This window comes from Necator americanus, chromosome X, assembly GCF_031761385.1.
Source record: "Necator americanus strain Aroian chromosome X, whole genome shotgun sequence".
NCBI lineage: Eukaryota > Metazoa > Nematoda > Chromadorea > Rhabditida > Ancylostomatidae > Necator > Necator americanus.
The window spans coordinates 11,573,213-11,586,956 of record NC_087376.1 but is presented as its reverse complement, the minus strand read 5'-3'; the positions used below and the strand labels follow the sequence as shown (position 1 = coordinate 11,586,956).

At 43.7% G+C, this 13,744-nt stretch overlaps 4 protein-coding genes across 6 annotated transcripts; 1 reads left to right on the top strand and 3 right to left on the bottom strand.

Moving 5' to 3' along the window:
• Positions 1 to 1,977: 1,977 nt before the first annotated feature.
• Positions 1,978 to 6,299, bottom strand: RB195_022435 (uncharacterized protein; the record flags this gene model as incomplete). Of its 2 annotated transcripts, none has more annotated exons than XM_064209557.1 (3): positions 1,978 to 2,199; positions 5,577 to 6,098; positions 6,189 to 6,299. In XM_064209557.1, 3 exons carry the CDS (start codon positions 6,297 to 6,299, stop codon positions 1,978 to 1,980), a joined length of 855 nt encoding a protein of 284 aa, XP_064065438.1. The 2 variants fall into 2 exon arrangements, with proteins under 2 accessions (XP_064065438.1, XP_064065439.1); XM_064209558.1 differs by lacking the exon at positions 1,978 to 2,199 and adding an exon at positions 5,147 to 5,341.
• On the top strand, positions 3,479 to 4,006 carry RB195_022436 (uncharacterized protein; the record flags this gene model as incomplete). The annotated part of the gene is made up of 1 exon (XM_064209559.1): positions 3,479 to 4,006. The coding sequence occupies one exon, from the start codon at positions 3,479 to 3,481 to the stop codon at positions 4,004 to 4,006; it is 528 nt and encodes a 175-aa protein (XP_064065440.1).
• Positions 6,300 to 6,539: 240 nt separating the features above from the next.
• Positions 6,540 to 7,628, bottom strand: RB195_022434 (uncharacterized protein; the record flags this gene model as incomplete). 2 transcript variants are annotated; one of them, XM_064209556.1, is made up of 1 exon in its annotated part: positions 6,540 to 7,628. In XM_064209556.1, one exon carries the CDS (start codon positions 7,626 to 7,628, stop codon positions 6,540 to 6,542), a length of 1,089 nt encoding a protein of 362 aa, XP_064065436.1. The 2 variants fall into 2 exon arrangements, with proteins under 2 accessions (XP_064065436.1, XP_064065437.1); XM_064209555.1 differs by having other exon boundaries at positions 6,540 to 7,466.
• Positions 7,629 to 7,636: 8 nt separating this feature from the next.
• RB195_022433 (uncharacterized protein) lies at positions 7,637 to 7,996 on the bottom strand (the record flags this gene model as incomplete). Its single annotated transcript, XM_013445406.2, has 1 exon — positions 7,637 to 7,996. The coding sequence occupies one exon, from the start codon at positions 7,994 to 7,996 to the stop codon at positions 7,637 to 7,639; it is 360 nt and encodes a 119-aa protein (XP_013300860.2).
• Positions 7,997 to 13,744: the final 5,748 nt, after the last annotated feature.

Here is a 13,744-nt window from a genome sequence, read left to right as displayed (position 1 = left end):
AAGTAGAAGCACACTCCTTGTATACAGTTGGTGAAATTCCATCATACGTTTCACTAACCGACGGCTGAAGAGATTTGGGGTATTTGTAGATATCATAGAAATGGAAAAATTAGTTGTTGTACTGCTGTTAAACCGGAGCAATGCCAATAATTTCCGGAACGGTTCGCTGTAGTCTGAAGAAAAGAAATAGGCAAAATGCATGGCTAAAGCATTGGCATTGTCAGTTTTCTAACATAAGTAGCTCCGGTCTGATCAACGAGACCAAGTAGCCTAGAATTCGCCTTTATTTCGTGCCTTAAATATAAGTAGAAGGGCTTTGAGGATTTTCTGCGCGATAAGTGCCATTCCCAAAAACAAAGTATCTTCTCATATGAAAGTCAATATCAGAACATACTTTCTTGTGTAGTGGGCTATGTAGGGGGTAGTTTAACTCCTAAGAAGACGTTGCCCCTGAGAGAACAAGGTGTTTAGTTGACGTGGTAGATTTAAGGGAAAAAATTAGGGAATCGAAAATTAACAAACTTCCCCAGACCTTCGTAGACCTTACAGAATCTGAAATAGAAGTCAGAGCATGAGGAGTATTGATCAGCTACCATAAACCAATCAACACTGGAAAAATTGATGTTCAAAGAAGAGTCGTCAGCTGCAGAATAGTTAGGCATGGGAATTCTTGGTGCTGATGTAGCTACACGTGTCTCAAGCGGATTGTGAGGCTAGCTGTGGAGGAAGCTTGACGTCGAGAGAAAAGATGCTAGGTGCAAGAATAATGTCAAGAATTCTATCGACATGGGTAGGTGTTTACATTTTGCACTAAACTAACGTTGGAAAAAGAAATCTCAGAAAAACGATGAAGATGAGTTGAATGGTATTGAGTTCGCCAATTTACGTGCAGACTAAAGTCGCCAAGAATGATTGTATGATGATTTATAACCACAAGATTTATAACCACAAGAGTATTTAAATTTTTATCATCAGCTGCGGAGCTATTTGGTGGACGGTACAGAGAAGCGAGGCTGCGACTTGTCGCATGTCGAAGCACTATGTCGGAGGCACAAAATTTTAGCGGAGTCAGCTTTAAGTTTGGCTTTTAAGTCAGTTTCCAGATCTTTGTCAGATGTAACGAATAGGCACTAATAAAGTCCTTAACAAGAACACAAACTCCACCTCCTCTTTTCACGGATCGATCAGAACGATGGACATTATAGGGTAGTATCGAGTTTGATAAGCTGTATACGAGGTTGTTAAATAAATTTATTGGCTAACGTTTCGGCTGTATCGCCTTCTTCAGAGCCCGAAAAGGGCGATTCAATCTACAATTTAAGCGAACAACCCCTCCACAACTAAACTGATAAACTCCACGCCTACTTTCAATCACCAATTTAGCGTCTACGCCGAACGCTCACCTTAAATTGGAGACACCTAGCATGGACCGCTGACTGGTCGATCACGAAGGCGAATGGTTCGAATGTTACATTTGAATAGAAAGAACCATTCGAGATATGGCGCGAGTTTCCGCATTATCGACAGACATTCGCCTTTGCGGTTCATTTTTGGATTGGATCCAAAATGCTTCCAGCGATTTTCGAGCCAACGTTTTTGATTCGTGCGCTAAAAATTGGACCCTATTTTCAAAATCGGCTCCGTCGTGTCTTTGTGTTCTATGGGCACCTAAAGGTGTCCATCCTCGTAACATATTCCTGCCGTTCACGTGCTCTTTGATGCGGACATATAGCAGTCGTGCCGTTTCACCGACATACTCGTCGCCGCAGTTCGTACAATAAATCAGGTAGATTACCCCGGATCTCAAGCAGTCTCCTAGTCTACCTGTGGGACAAATAATACAGTTCGGTGTTGTACAGACGGTATCGTACAAACGATTTCGAACTAGCTGACGTTTCAAATTGTTCGGTGGTACTTCAACGACCGAAACGGAGCTATCCAAGTCTGCTCCCCTCAAACACTGCCTAATGGCAGTGCTCAATTCATCGGAGATGTAAGGAAAGCAGAGAGGTATCTTATCTGTGGTGGGGTTTTCCAACTGCCGTGTTCGTTCACTTCGGTATCGTTTCGTTTCAGACGTTCGGATTTCATAACCATTAGAAGCAGAATTTCGTGAGCCAAAGTTAACGATTCCTTTCTCTCCTCAGGTCCACTACAAACGGTTTTTGCAGTGCGAAACATGTTGTTAAGCACAGCTTTCTTCATATGAAATGGATGAGCAGAAAGAAAATGAACCAAGATGTTTTTATTACTGGGCTTACGATACTATTTCGTTTAAAATTTTTTACACTTTTAGGTGCCCATAGAACACAAAGACACGACGGAGCCGATTTGGAAGATCGTCTCTGGAAAAGAATAGTGGATGGGTCGATTTTGATTTGCAATTCTATTCGATCTAACCTCAAAATAACTCTCCAGCGAAAATTCGATTGCCTTTTGAGTACATCACGAGGCGACAATGCAAAACCACCAAATGCTATGACCCTTCTTGGCAGGAGTGAACGCGACACTGTTTGTAACGAGGGTGTGCTATTAAATGCTTCTCGAGTGACCCTGTTAGGAGGATTCACACTTTTTGAGAATGCGCGTTCGGTTTTGGAATTGGGTCCTAGTTTTTCTCCATCGCAGCCCATTTCAACTGTAGTTTTGCGCAGGACCACTTGTGCCTTACATGAAATGGCTCCGCAGAAAAGCAAATTTTAACAACAGGGAAAGAAACCAAAGATCACTCAGAAAGAGTCTCTACCGCGACTCCATTCTCGTGTGTGTTCTTCAAACAATGAGACGCTAACCCAGCTGTAGATGCGAAATTCCGGTTCTTTGCAAACGATATATATATATATATATATATATATATATATATATAACGGTAGCTTGATTTCGTGAGAACAGAACTAGGTCTAACATTTCTCTTGCACAAAAGCAAGGTATTAAGGAAGTTCGAGAGTTGATTAGTTCTAAACAAATAAGGTTATCCACAAGTGATAATGGTGGGGAGTTTGTGGTCATTCCACACCAGCTGGATATTGCAATAACAGAAAGACACTTGCAAGATACCTCACTATATCGTTTATCCTCCGTTAGTGGGTTCATGAAGAAATCCCTTTTTTTAAACGAGCAATGGATTAGGGTAGCAAAACCCGCTGAGTTTCCTCCTTCTTTCATTGCTCGCCTTAAGACCTGCCAACCTGTCCAGTGCTCTATCTCGTAATCAAGACGCACAAACTCCAGTCCAGTAGCGATCTGGCTTCCACTGACCCTGCTACATTCAAAATAAGACCTATGATTAGTAGTGCAGGAGGTCCTACGGATAGGATGTGGTGATTCCTAAACACAATATTTGCGCAAGTATTGAGCCATATACCCGCCCATTTGACAAATACCCGTATGTTCCTAGACCACCCACGCGCAGCACACCTGACAAGAGACTGTGTCATGGAGTCTTTCGATGTCGAAGCACTGCATACGAATGTATCTAATGACTCAATTTACACGGATTGTCAATCTCCCAATGACCCAATGGGGAGCAGACTTGGATAGCTCCGTTTCGGTCGTTGAAGTACCACCGAACAATTTGAAACGTCAGCTAGTTCGAAATCGTTTGTACGATACCGTCTGTACAACACCGAACTGTATTATTTGTCCCACAGGTAGACTAGGAGACTGCTTGAGATCCGGAGTAATCTACCTGATTTATTGTACGAACTGCGGCGACGAGTATGTCGGTGAAACGGCACGACTGCTATATGTCCGCATCAAAGAGCACGTGAACGACAAGAATAGGTTACGAGAATGGACACCTTTAGGTGCCCATAGAACACAAAGACACGACGGAGCCGATTTTGAAAATAGGGTCCAATTTTTAGCGCACGAATCAAAAACGTTGGCTCGAAAATCGCTGGAAGCATTTTGGATCCAATCCAAAAATGAACCGCAAAGGCGAATGTCTGTCGATAATACGGGAACTCGCGCCATATCTCGAATGGTTCTTTCTATTCAAATGTAACATTCGAACCATTCGCCTTCGTGATCGACCAGTCAGCGGTCCATGCTAGGTGTCTCCAATTTAAGGTGAGCGTTCGGCGTAGTCGCTAAATTGGTGATTGAAAGTAGGCGTGGAGTTTATCACTTTAGTTGTGGAGAGGTTGTTCGTTTAAATTGTAGATTGAATAGCCCTTTTCGGGCTCTGAAGAAGGCGATACAGCCGAAACGTTAGCCAATAAATTTATTTAACAACCTCGTGTGCAGCTTATCAAACTCGATACTACATTCAACTATGCCGAGGTTCATTGAAAGTCGAACTTTTCAACTGCATTATAGGGTAGGTTACCAACCAGCTCAGGGTCTAAGATTTTAGTAGTGAACCAGGGTTCAGTAATAAAAATAAGATCAGGCTTATACAAACAAAGAAACATTTGCAAATGATGGATTTTATTGTTAAAACTACGTGCGTTGAATAAATGTGATTTTAGTGTTGCGACACCATGCTGCTTTAAGCGTTTCTCGATGCGCCTCGTTTAATGTCAGAGATAAAACATAACAAACATCACGAATGCTTGTAGGAACTCGTTGCCTCTCATTCTCTTATCAAGGACAGCTCCCATCGTGATTATAAGCACTAACAGAAGCTAGTTATCCTCACATAATCGAATGCAGATCGATGAAACTTGTTGATTTCCTAATAATAGAATTGAATAGAAATTTTGTCGACCGTACATTATGTTTCGTCCTCATACCTTACCTGACTCATACGACACATCGCTCGAGTAAATATAGCTAACAACAGAAGAGAAACATCAACACGAGTTATTTTATTCGGAGACATTCTAAATGAAAGGCTGCCCAGATGATACGAATCATCTTGTAAAATGCCAAGACAATTTCTTTACAAGAACTAGATATCGCTTCTTACTTAAGTCACTGCATTTAAACCGGCGCAATTCTCAGACGACAGCGCGTGTATCATTGTTGCCCAGCCTGTAACTGATTTCGAGCCCTAGAGGTAAGACTTTTCTAGGCCTCGAGGCGCATGGGCACCACCGTGCGGATGTTCATCCCAGCATAATCGAAAGGATCACGGAGGTTTTATGAATGAGAATTTTTATTAGACTGTACAAATAAGTGCCTCATTTTATTCTGTATGGAGCTATCCATAATCACCTTCACCTTGATCACCTTGACACCCGTTGATCTTCGAGCGGGCGCCAGTAATTCTTCCATTTTTCCCGATCGCATGCCAGAGTAGCCCAGTCGTTCCTCCTTTCGCGTGGGACACGAAGAGCATCATACTTTTCTTTGAAGGACTTCGTGAAGAAATCTGACCATCGGGTCGGCGGTCTTCCTGTAGTGCGCTTAATATCGCGGGGAACCCAGTCGCTCACGGCTCTGGTTCAACGGTCGTTGTTAAAGCGCGTAACATGTCCGGGCCACCTTATTTTACTTTCCTTGGCAAACGCAGCGGCGCCTATAATCTTCGATCGCTGACGTAGGAGAGAACTTCGAATCCCGTCTCTCACTTGCGTGAAACAGGATACTCCTAACATCACTCTCTCAATTGCGCGTTCAGTGACGCTCACCGCGTTTTCTTCCTGCTTGCGAAATTCCCAGGTTTCCGAAGCATAGGTCAAAGCAGGAAGTACGGTGGTGTTGAAGAGGTGAGCACGGAGCCCAGCGTTCCAGGTCTTCTTCACTACATCCTCGATGCTCTTGTACGCTCGCCAAGCCGCTCGTCTCCTCCTGCACAGCTCGGGGGTCAGGTCTTCCATCATGTTCAATCCCCTACCCAGATAAACGTAGCTAGTGCATTCGGATATGTTCATTCCGTTGAGCTTGAATGGGGCATCCGAGACCCATCCGTTGCGCATGAACATCTTCTTTTGAAGATTCAGTTGAAGACCGATGCATCCACATGTTCCGTCGAATTCGGTCAGCATTCGTTCCGCTTGGCTGATGCTAGGTGTTATCAGCACGATGTTATCAGCAAAGCACAAATGGTGTAGCTGCCGACCATCAATCTTCACTCCGATGGCGTCCCATTCCGACTTTCGCATTGCTTTCTCGAGGGTGGCTGTGAATATTTTGGGTGAGATTGTATCACCCTGTCAGACCCTCCTCTTCACGTCAATGACGATATTTTTGTAGAATGGCGAAATTCCGGTCGTGAAGTTACTGTACAACTCTCGAAGTACCTTTATGTGCTGAGTAGGGACGCCTTGGTTGTCCAAAGCTTCCACAACCGCTTCCGTCTCAACTGAGTCGAAAGCCTTCTTCAAGTCGATGAAGGTAAGACAGAGCGGCATTTTGTACTCGTGAGATACCACGATGAGTTTCGAAACAGTGTGAATGTGGTCAATCGTACTGAATCCTTTTCGAAACCCTGCTTGCTCGCACGGCTGTCCTTCATCCAAGACTTTTTCAATCCTATTAAGGATCACTCTTTTAAAAAGCTTGTAGATGACGGACAGTAAACAGATTGGGCGATAGTTGCCGATGTCATGTGGATCCCCCTTTTCATACAACAACACAGTCTTGCTGGTCTTCTACTGTTTAGGAACCTTGCATTTCGACAAGTAACGTGTAAAGAGCTTCGCCAGGGTGTCGATGAGTGCTGGTGGAAGGTTCTTCAGGTGTTCTCGTCTTATTCTGTCAGGACAGGGTGCCGTACGACTTCCTTCCGATATGACAGCATGTCGTATTTCGAACGGGAGAACCTCTGGAATGACATGTCCATCTTCCCTCAGATGGTGAGGAGGTAAGTGGACATGGCTGTCGAAGAGATCAGAGTAAAGTCGTAGATGATTTTCTCCATCCCCCTTCTCGATGCAATGGTTGTTCCCTTCGGGTTCCGGAGAGCAGTCATCCTCGTCTTGCCCTCCGTCTCGATGAGCATAGTGGATGCTTTTCCCCGCCTCCGCAGCTTCAGCCAGCACTTCTGCTCTTCTCTCTTTAAGGTCTTCCTTTATCGCCGCTCTGCAAAGCATTGCGAGAACGGACGTGAGTTCTTGCTTCCCTGCGGCTCGTGCTGCTCCACGCTGGCGTATCAGCTCAAGAGTTTCAAGAGACAGGCATCTCCTGGTGGTTTTAAAACTCTCAGCCTTCTTCGCGCAGTCGTGAAGTTGTTCAGCGAGCCGGCCGTATTCCTCGTCGATGTTGTCCATTGCGGAATCTTCCCAAAAGCCGGCTAGAGTAACGAAGAGATCCCAGTTAATGATAGTTCTGGGATTTCGCTCTCTGAACTTGGCGGCTTTCTTTTCTCTCTTTGTGAAGAAAAATCTTCCTCGGAGGAGGCGATGGTCCGATTCCGTATAGAACTTTGGTACAACAGCAACGTCCGTCAGGCAGAACCTTTTATTGACGATGATGTGGTCTATTTCATTACGGTACCCTCCACCGGGTGATTCCCACGTCCAGCGTAGAGAGGAGGGCTTCTGGAATTGCGAGTTCCCATGGATGGTCTTAGTCGTCATGATGAACTCGGAGAGCCTCTCCCCCTGGTCGTTCCATTGTAGGCCGTGGGTCCCGATGTGAAGTTCCTCCAGCGTTCTTCTTGGGCCAACTTTGACGTTGAAATCGCCAATTATGAGCTTGTAGAAAGCATGATCTTCCCGGTAGAACTTCTCCAGGTCCATATAGAAAGCTACGACTTCTTATTCTTCGTAGCTTGATGTTGGAGCGTAAGCGACGAGGTAGTCAAAGCTGGTGTTGGACCACATCTTCTCATCCGCAGACGTCCGATTCGGGTCGTAAGTTGTTTGAAAGAATCGATTTTCTTTACCATACTCGTTTTGATGAGGACGCCAACTCCACCAACACCTCTACTGTCGCATGTCCCTAAGAACAGTTCTTCTCCAGTTTCATATACGGCGTCGAGAGGGTGACGTCGTCTCGTCTCGGTCAGCCCGATGACTTCGTATTTGATCTTCTTGGCTTGCATCATCAGATCTTCGATGGCCGCTTCCGATGCAAGCGTACGTGCGTTATAAGTACAGGTCGTCATCCTAGTCCTTTTCCGCTTCGGTAGCCTATATGACTCCTGCAACCTCGTCCTTCCTGGCGCTACCGTACCAGACTTTCCTCCAGAATCAGGAGACTCTTTTCTATTACTGTGACATGCAAAAAATTTTAAAACCCATGGGCAGGTTGCAATGCTCTAGTCCCATGAGTTTTTGGGAGAACTTCCGGAGTGGAAATATGGAGCTTATTTGTTGGAGGCGACTCCAAACCGCCTCCCTTGCATCTCCCAGTCACTTGATTGCAGGCTTTTGGCCGGACCGACGTGCGGGATACAAGGATGTCATGAGTCATACTGGCTCGGCAGAATATCTAGAATATCTAGGCTCATCTAGAATATATAACATACGCCAACGATATGAGGAAGTGTTGCTCACTTGGAACAGATAGGGACTGTATTATTAATGGCTGACTTGTATAGCAGTAGAGCCGTATTCCTCAAATCGAATGACTGAGAGTGACCAATTCATTGCTATGGCTCTTTTTAAATTCTTCTTGAATCTTTCTGAGTCATTCAGAAGAGGATCTCTTTAATTATAGTAAACAGAAAACTAATTTCGAAGTAATTTTTAAGGATTCTCCAAAATGTCTGCAAAAATTTACCATTTCAAATGAAATTTTCAATGTGATATTACCGAGAGATAGTTTACGTCTGAGTAAGACCGCCCTGATATCATATGAATACTCCTGTCCTGTTTTTTTAGAGTGAATTGTGAATGTTAAATCCTTCAAAATGACCAAGAAAGCGAATGCTTAGAAATTCCCACTCATTTCCTCGGTATAGACACTCACAAGCCATCTATACATTTCCGTAGTAGTCTTGTTTCTTGTTTCTTTGAACTCAGTTTGTTTCTTCTTTTTTCATTAGTGTATTGGAGATTTTTATAGAGTAAAATGTATCAAAACATGTATGAAAAACTTATTTACACACACCATGTGTCACTGATATTCAGAAACTAACATAGAACGTGCATCTTAATAGAATCGCAAATGTGGACTCAATGTCAATTCGGATTTTTCTATTTTTCTGCTGTTTCAATTGCTACGTCTTCAATAATTACTACAAAGGAGCAGTTCTCAGAAATACTACCCTCTGTTTCTCTTCGCGCTTGAGAATTTTGCCCTCACAAATCGACAGTGAATATTCGAGGAGAACGAGGATCTATTTCCTCCGATAAAATTAGACAACGATGGTTTCAATAGAACACTGAGAGGAAGTTTTTTTGTTTTTCATTGTGTTACATTTTCGTAATTTTTCTCGTTGTACTGCTTACATATATTTTGGCGATTGCCATTTTCTTCCGTTTAAAAACCCTCAAATCCAACACAATATGTTTATAAATGACCACTTGTGGAACTTCGAACCACATTTGAGTTTTTTTCTGGTGAAAATCGTGATGTTTGTTTTAAAAAAACACGCACACCAATTGTGATTACTTTCAACCATGAATGAAAACAACTGGCGTTGTTGGAAGAAATAGAAATGGCAGTTTATAAGGGTTGAAAATTTTTTTGAAAGTTGCTCTAATAGTAGATTCCTTCCTGAACAGTGCAAGAGGAGGTCCTACTAACACATCATTTTTTTCTTAAAATAAATTCCAAATCCATGTCTCTAACAATTGATTTGAGGTTAAAGAAAAAATAACTTTCAGTAAATGTTGCCATTATTGTTGGGTCGGATGTAGTATAGCGGTTAGAGGTTCCGCATCCTGCGCGATCGTTCGGAGGTTCGAGTCCGTCCTACTGCTCACCAAGCCCTTAATCCCTCCGGGGCGTTAAATTGGTACCAGACTTGTCTGGGAGGACAAAAACAGTGACTTGACATATCGGCTACCGCAAGTCATTGTATGGGCCAGTTACATGTTCGTAAACCTCAAACGATTGAATTGAAGTGAATATGGGGGTGCACCCCAAGTGGATTGATTAACGCCAGAAATTTTATCCTTTATCCTTTATTGGTGAGATACTGAGAAGAGCATCAAACAGCGCGGCATAGCTGACGCGAAGATTTAACAATGAGCAGTTGTTTGAGCTCATCGAATCTGACATCATTCACCATAATCTCCCTGAGAACGAACAATAGGTTCTGCAGAGAGTAATAACAGTAGACAAGAAAAGCAGTTAAAAGAGTCTCCAAATCTACATAAACTGCAGAGATACACACAGATCTGGGATTTCCTGCTTACAAAGATACCGAAATCCATTACCGTTGTCCGACGTTCCGACGGAGATAGGATCATTTCCCAAGCACATCGGATTGTTGCTTGAGACCCATCATTGCGTTCGCATCAACAAGGAGGTTATCATCATTCCGATGATAGCCACCTGCTGGATATCTAACTTGGACATCAGCATAGTGAATTCATCACAAAGAGATTCCTTGTGATAGTCTTCAGCGGTTTTCATAGATGTGTGAGCAATTACGATCCAAAGTTTGAGTCATCTGCGATCCCGCAGTGGTTCAAAGGCGCTTGTTCGCGATGTTGAGCCAAATTTTTCCATCATGTTATTGTAGTCGTTCTTCACAGATTCCGCGCAACCTACTACTTCTCATCAGCAACGCCGTAGTACATAATGTAGCTTTCTATGCTTATTCCGAGAAGTGCTACAATTTCTGCAGTGCAGCAAATGCGCACGCAGATGTAGCAGCCTGGATAGAGCAATTTGTTAAGGTTCACTCGACAGCGATTGGCCGTTCAGCGTTACGAAGCGAATTTTTGTTGCCAAAGATTCCGTTTTCTCTCTAGGCTTTTGACATCTGGAAGTAAGGGCTCTGGCAGTGTGCTGGACGACAGCAAGTTTTCGCAGTGTTTGGGAAAGAGTAAGAGTGCAATTTATGTGGCCCGTATGCCCCCGAGACGTATACTCAGGTGCATGATCGCGTTTAAAGACATCAATCCACGAATCTGAGGTGGTACGGATTTCAGGTGGAGTATTTGTATACGGGATGGGAGATTATGGAGAGAGGAGTGATTTCGTCCATTTCTTTCTAATTGACGTAAAAAACGGCCCAGATGATACGGCTTCAGGCGTTCTGGCGCACTATTTTCTTCAAGGAGTTCGACTGGAGCGCGCCAGCCTTATGCGGCGCCGCATCTTTCGGGCCGTTTTTTACGGCAATTAGGAAGAAATGGACGGAATCACCCCCCTCTCTAGTCTCCCATCCCGTATACGAACACTCCACCTGAAATCTGCACCACCTCAGATTCGTGGGGTGATGCCTTTAAATGAATGCAGGGCGACGGTGCTGGTAATAACCAGACTTGTATACGCTGCCCCATGTATGTAGGTTTATTTCAATATAAGTTGTGAAAATGAACCAGCGTGCTACGAAACAACAAGACAACAAACAAATGCTTCAATCTAGGGTAATTAGAACAAATGGCTGACGGAAAGGAAAGTTCTTTCACGCATATCCACAAGTCGACGTTATCTTGTGTGGAGATGTATTTAAAGAAGAAAATAGAAGTAGTACAGTGATCAACAAATCCGTCGGCGAGCACCAACCCGACCACCCTTTCACAAACGTTCTTCAACCCTTCGCCCTGGGAGCATGGAACGGGACCAAATCTCGTTCGTAAGGGCTCACCGAATACGAATATCATCATCTCTACTGCACAGCAATTCCTCGTTGAGGATCCATTTCATGGATTTTCTGATCTACTTTCAAGGATTCTCCTCCTCTCAAGGAGTTTACAAATATTTGCATGTATTCGTTACCTCTCAAGGACGTTAATTGTCATAATACAATGGAAAAGGAGTAGCTACTTATCTCACATAATGCAGTACTAGCATGCAAATCAATTCTTGGATTTCCTTATTCTAAAAGTGGACGACATTTCTGTCGACTCCACATGTTTCGCTTTCCGTATCTGACTAAGTACTAAATATTTTGCCCCAGTAAATATAGTGAACAATAGAAGAGAAACATCAACACAACTTATTTTATTTCGAGATATTCCAAAAGAAAAGCTGCCTAGAATGATACGAATCACCTGGTAAAATCTCGGGATAAATTCCTCACGAGAACAAGGCGTCACTCCTCTTTGTAGAAAATTGCAACCTCGAAAAAACCTTCAAAGCTTGCCTCTGAAGAAGAATTTGAATTGCATTGTAGAATTTGTGCAGTAATTCAGATAGCGCTTCGGGACCACAGCTCCAAAACTGATTTATGGTGTTCACTTCCTCTGTCCTGCCGTGTTCGCAAGGGTTACGGTCCGAAACTATCGAAATGATGGTGCAAGCTTCCCACTACCCTTGTGAATTGTTTGAAGGAGTCGCCCTCAAATGCTTTTATACCCTTTTTCACACAATTCACAAGCGTAGTGGGAGAGCAAGGTTCGAAACAAATGCTGCTTTCCCTCCATGGTAAGAGGTTATTTACAGAGGTATATTCTGAGCCGAATAGAGGGAAAACCTTTGCTGTCAGGACATAGGACTTTCCATTGCTAACACTTTTTTACTTGTGTTGAACACATTCGGCTTCAACTACAGATCTTTTCATTGTCAATTTCTTTGCTTGTTGCAAACTAAAGAATGGAAACAACTTTGCATCGTCTTAATCTTCGCGCTAACAGGAATCCTTTTCAGTAGTGTAGTATACAGAAAAGATATAGCCGGGTCAATACGACATGAAGCACGGACATTTGCGCAAGCGGCTGCGCTCGAAGCCGAGCGGTGGAGCACAGCGGTTAGGATCGCGTAAGGACCCTCACTGCCGCCACTCACCTCTGCAGTTCGCCATGGTCCCACCTCGATTCCAACCGCTGTCTCGACCGCACCGCTTCCGAGCGCAGTCACTTGCGTAACGGTCCGTGCTTCATGTTGTTTTGACCCAACTATGTGATAGATAGCATCAACATCTGTTCATTGTTTCGTAATGTTTTGTTCTGCTCTAATGGGTTCAATATGTTCACAAAAGGACAGGTTTCTCTTGGTGTGCCGTTTAGTTGCACTTTCTTTCACTAGTGAATATTTGCTACTCGGATGAAGAGGACAGTGATTGGTGCAGATCAGTCATTTCCGTATGCGACAACGCGTCCGTCTTCAACATAAAATCGTAGATTTGTGAACATGTACGTGGCTCATATGACCACTTGCGAGTCCAACCGATGTATCAAGTCAGTGTATTTGTCCTCCAAGAAGGAAGAAAAGATTGGGCAATGTCGAGGTCAGCCAAGCTTTTCAAATTCAACTAACTTCTTCACACAACAGCGTTCTATCAAGCGTTAGCATTTTGAGAGTGTTTTAATTCCCTCCTAGCAATGCGAAGCTACCCTTCACGTTGAAACCTTAGTTCAAGGATTAGCACTCTTGTTGGCCGTGTATACGAGTCTGATTGCTACCTGATCACCATGGTCCTATACCAAACGCAATCATTTGAGTATATGCTGGGTACGTAAGAGATATGTAACTTGCGTTACAATACGGCGAAAGTTAATTAGAAACTGCGCACTACTACCTTACTTTGCTACTGTGAAAAATGTCGTCCAACACTGTCCCAAAGACCTCAATGTGTCGTGGCTGTTCTGGACTGAGGCGACAAAAGAATAGACACTGAGGACATTCGGCGTTGATAGGCAGCTCAGAGGAGACGTCACATCACAGAGATGTGGAGCAGCAATAACTGGGTGCACACTGCGCCAGCTCTTCCTATAGATCGACGGTTGAGCAGAACCATTTTCAAGAATGACACAGTTCGGTGAAGACGTGGACAACTGTGTCAGACGATAAT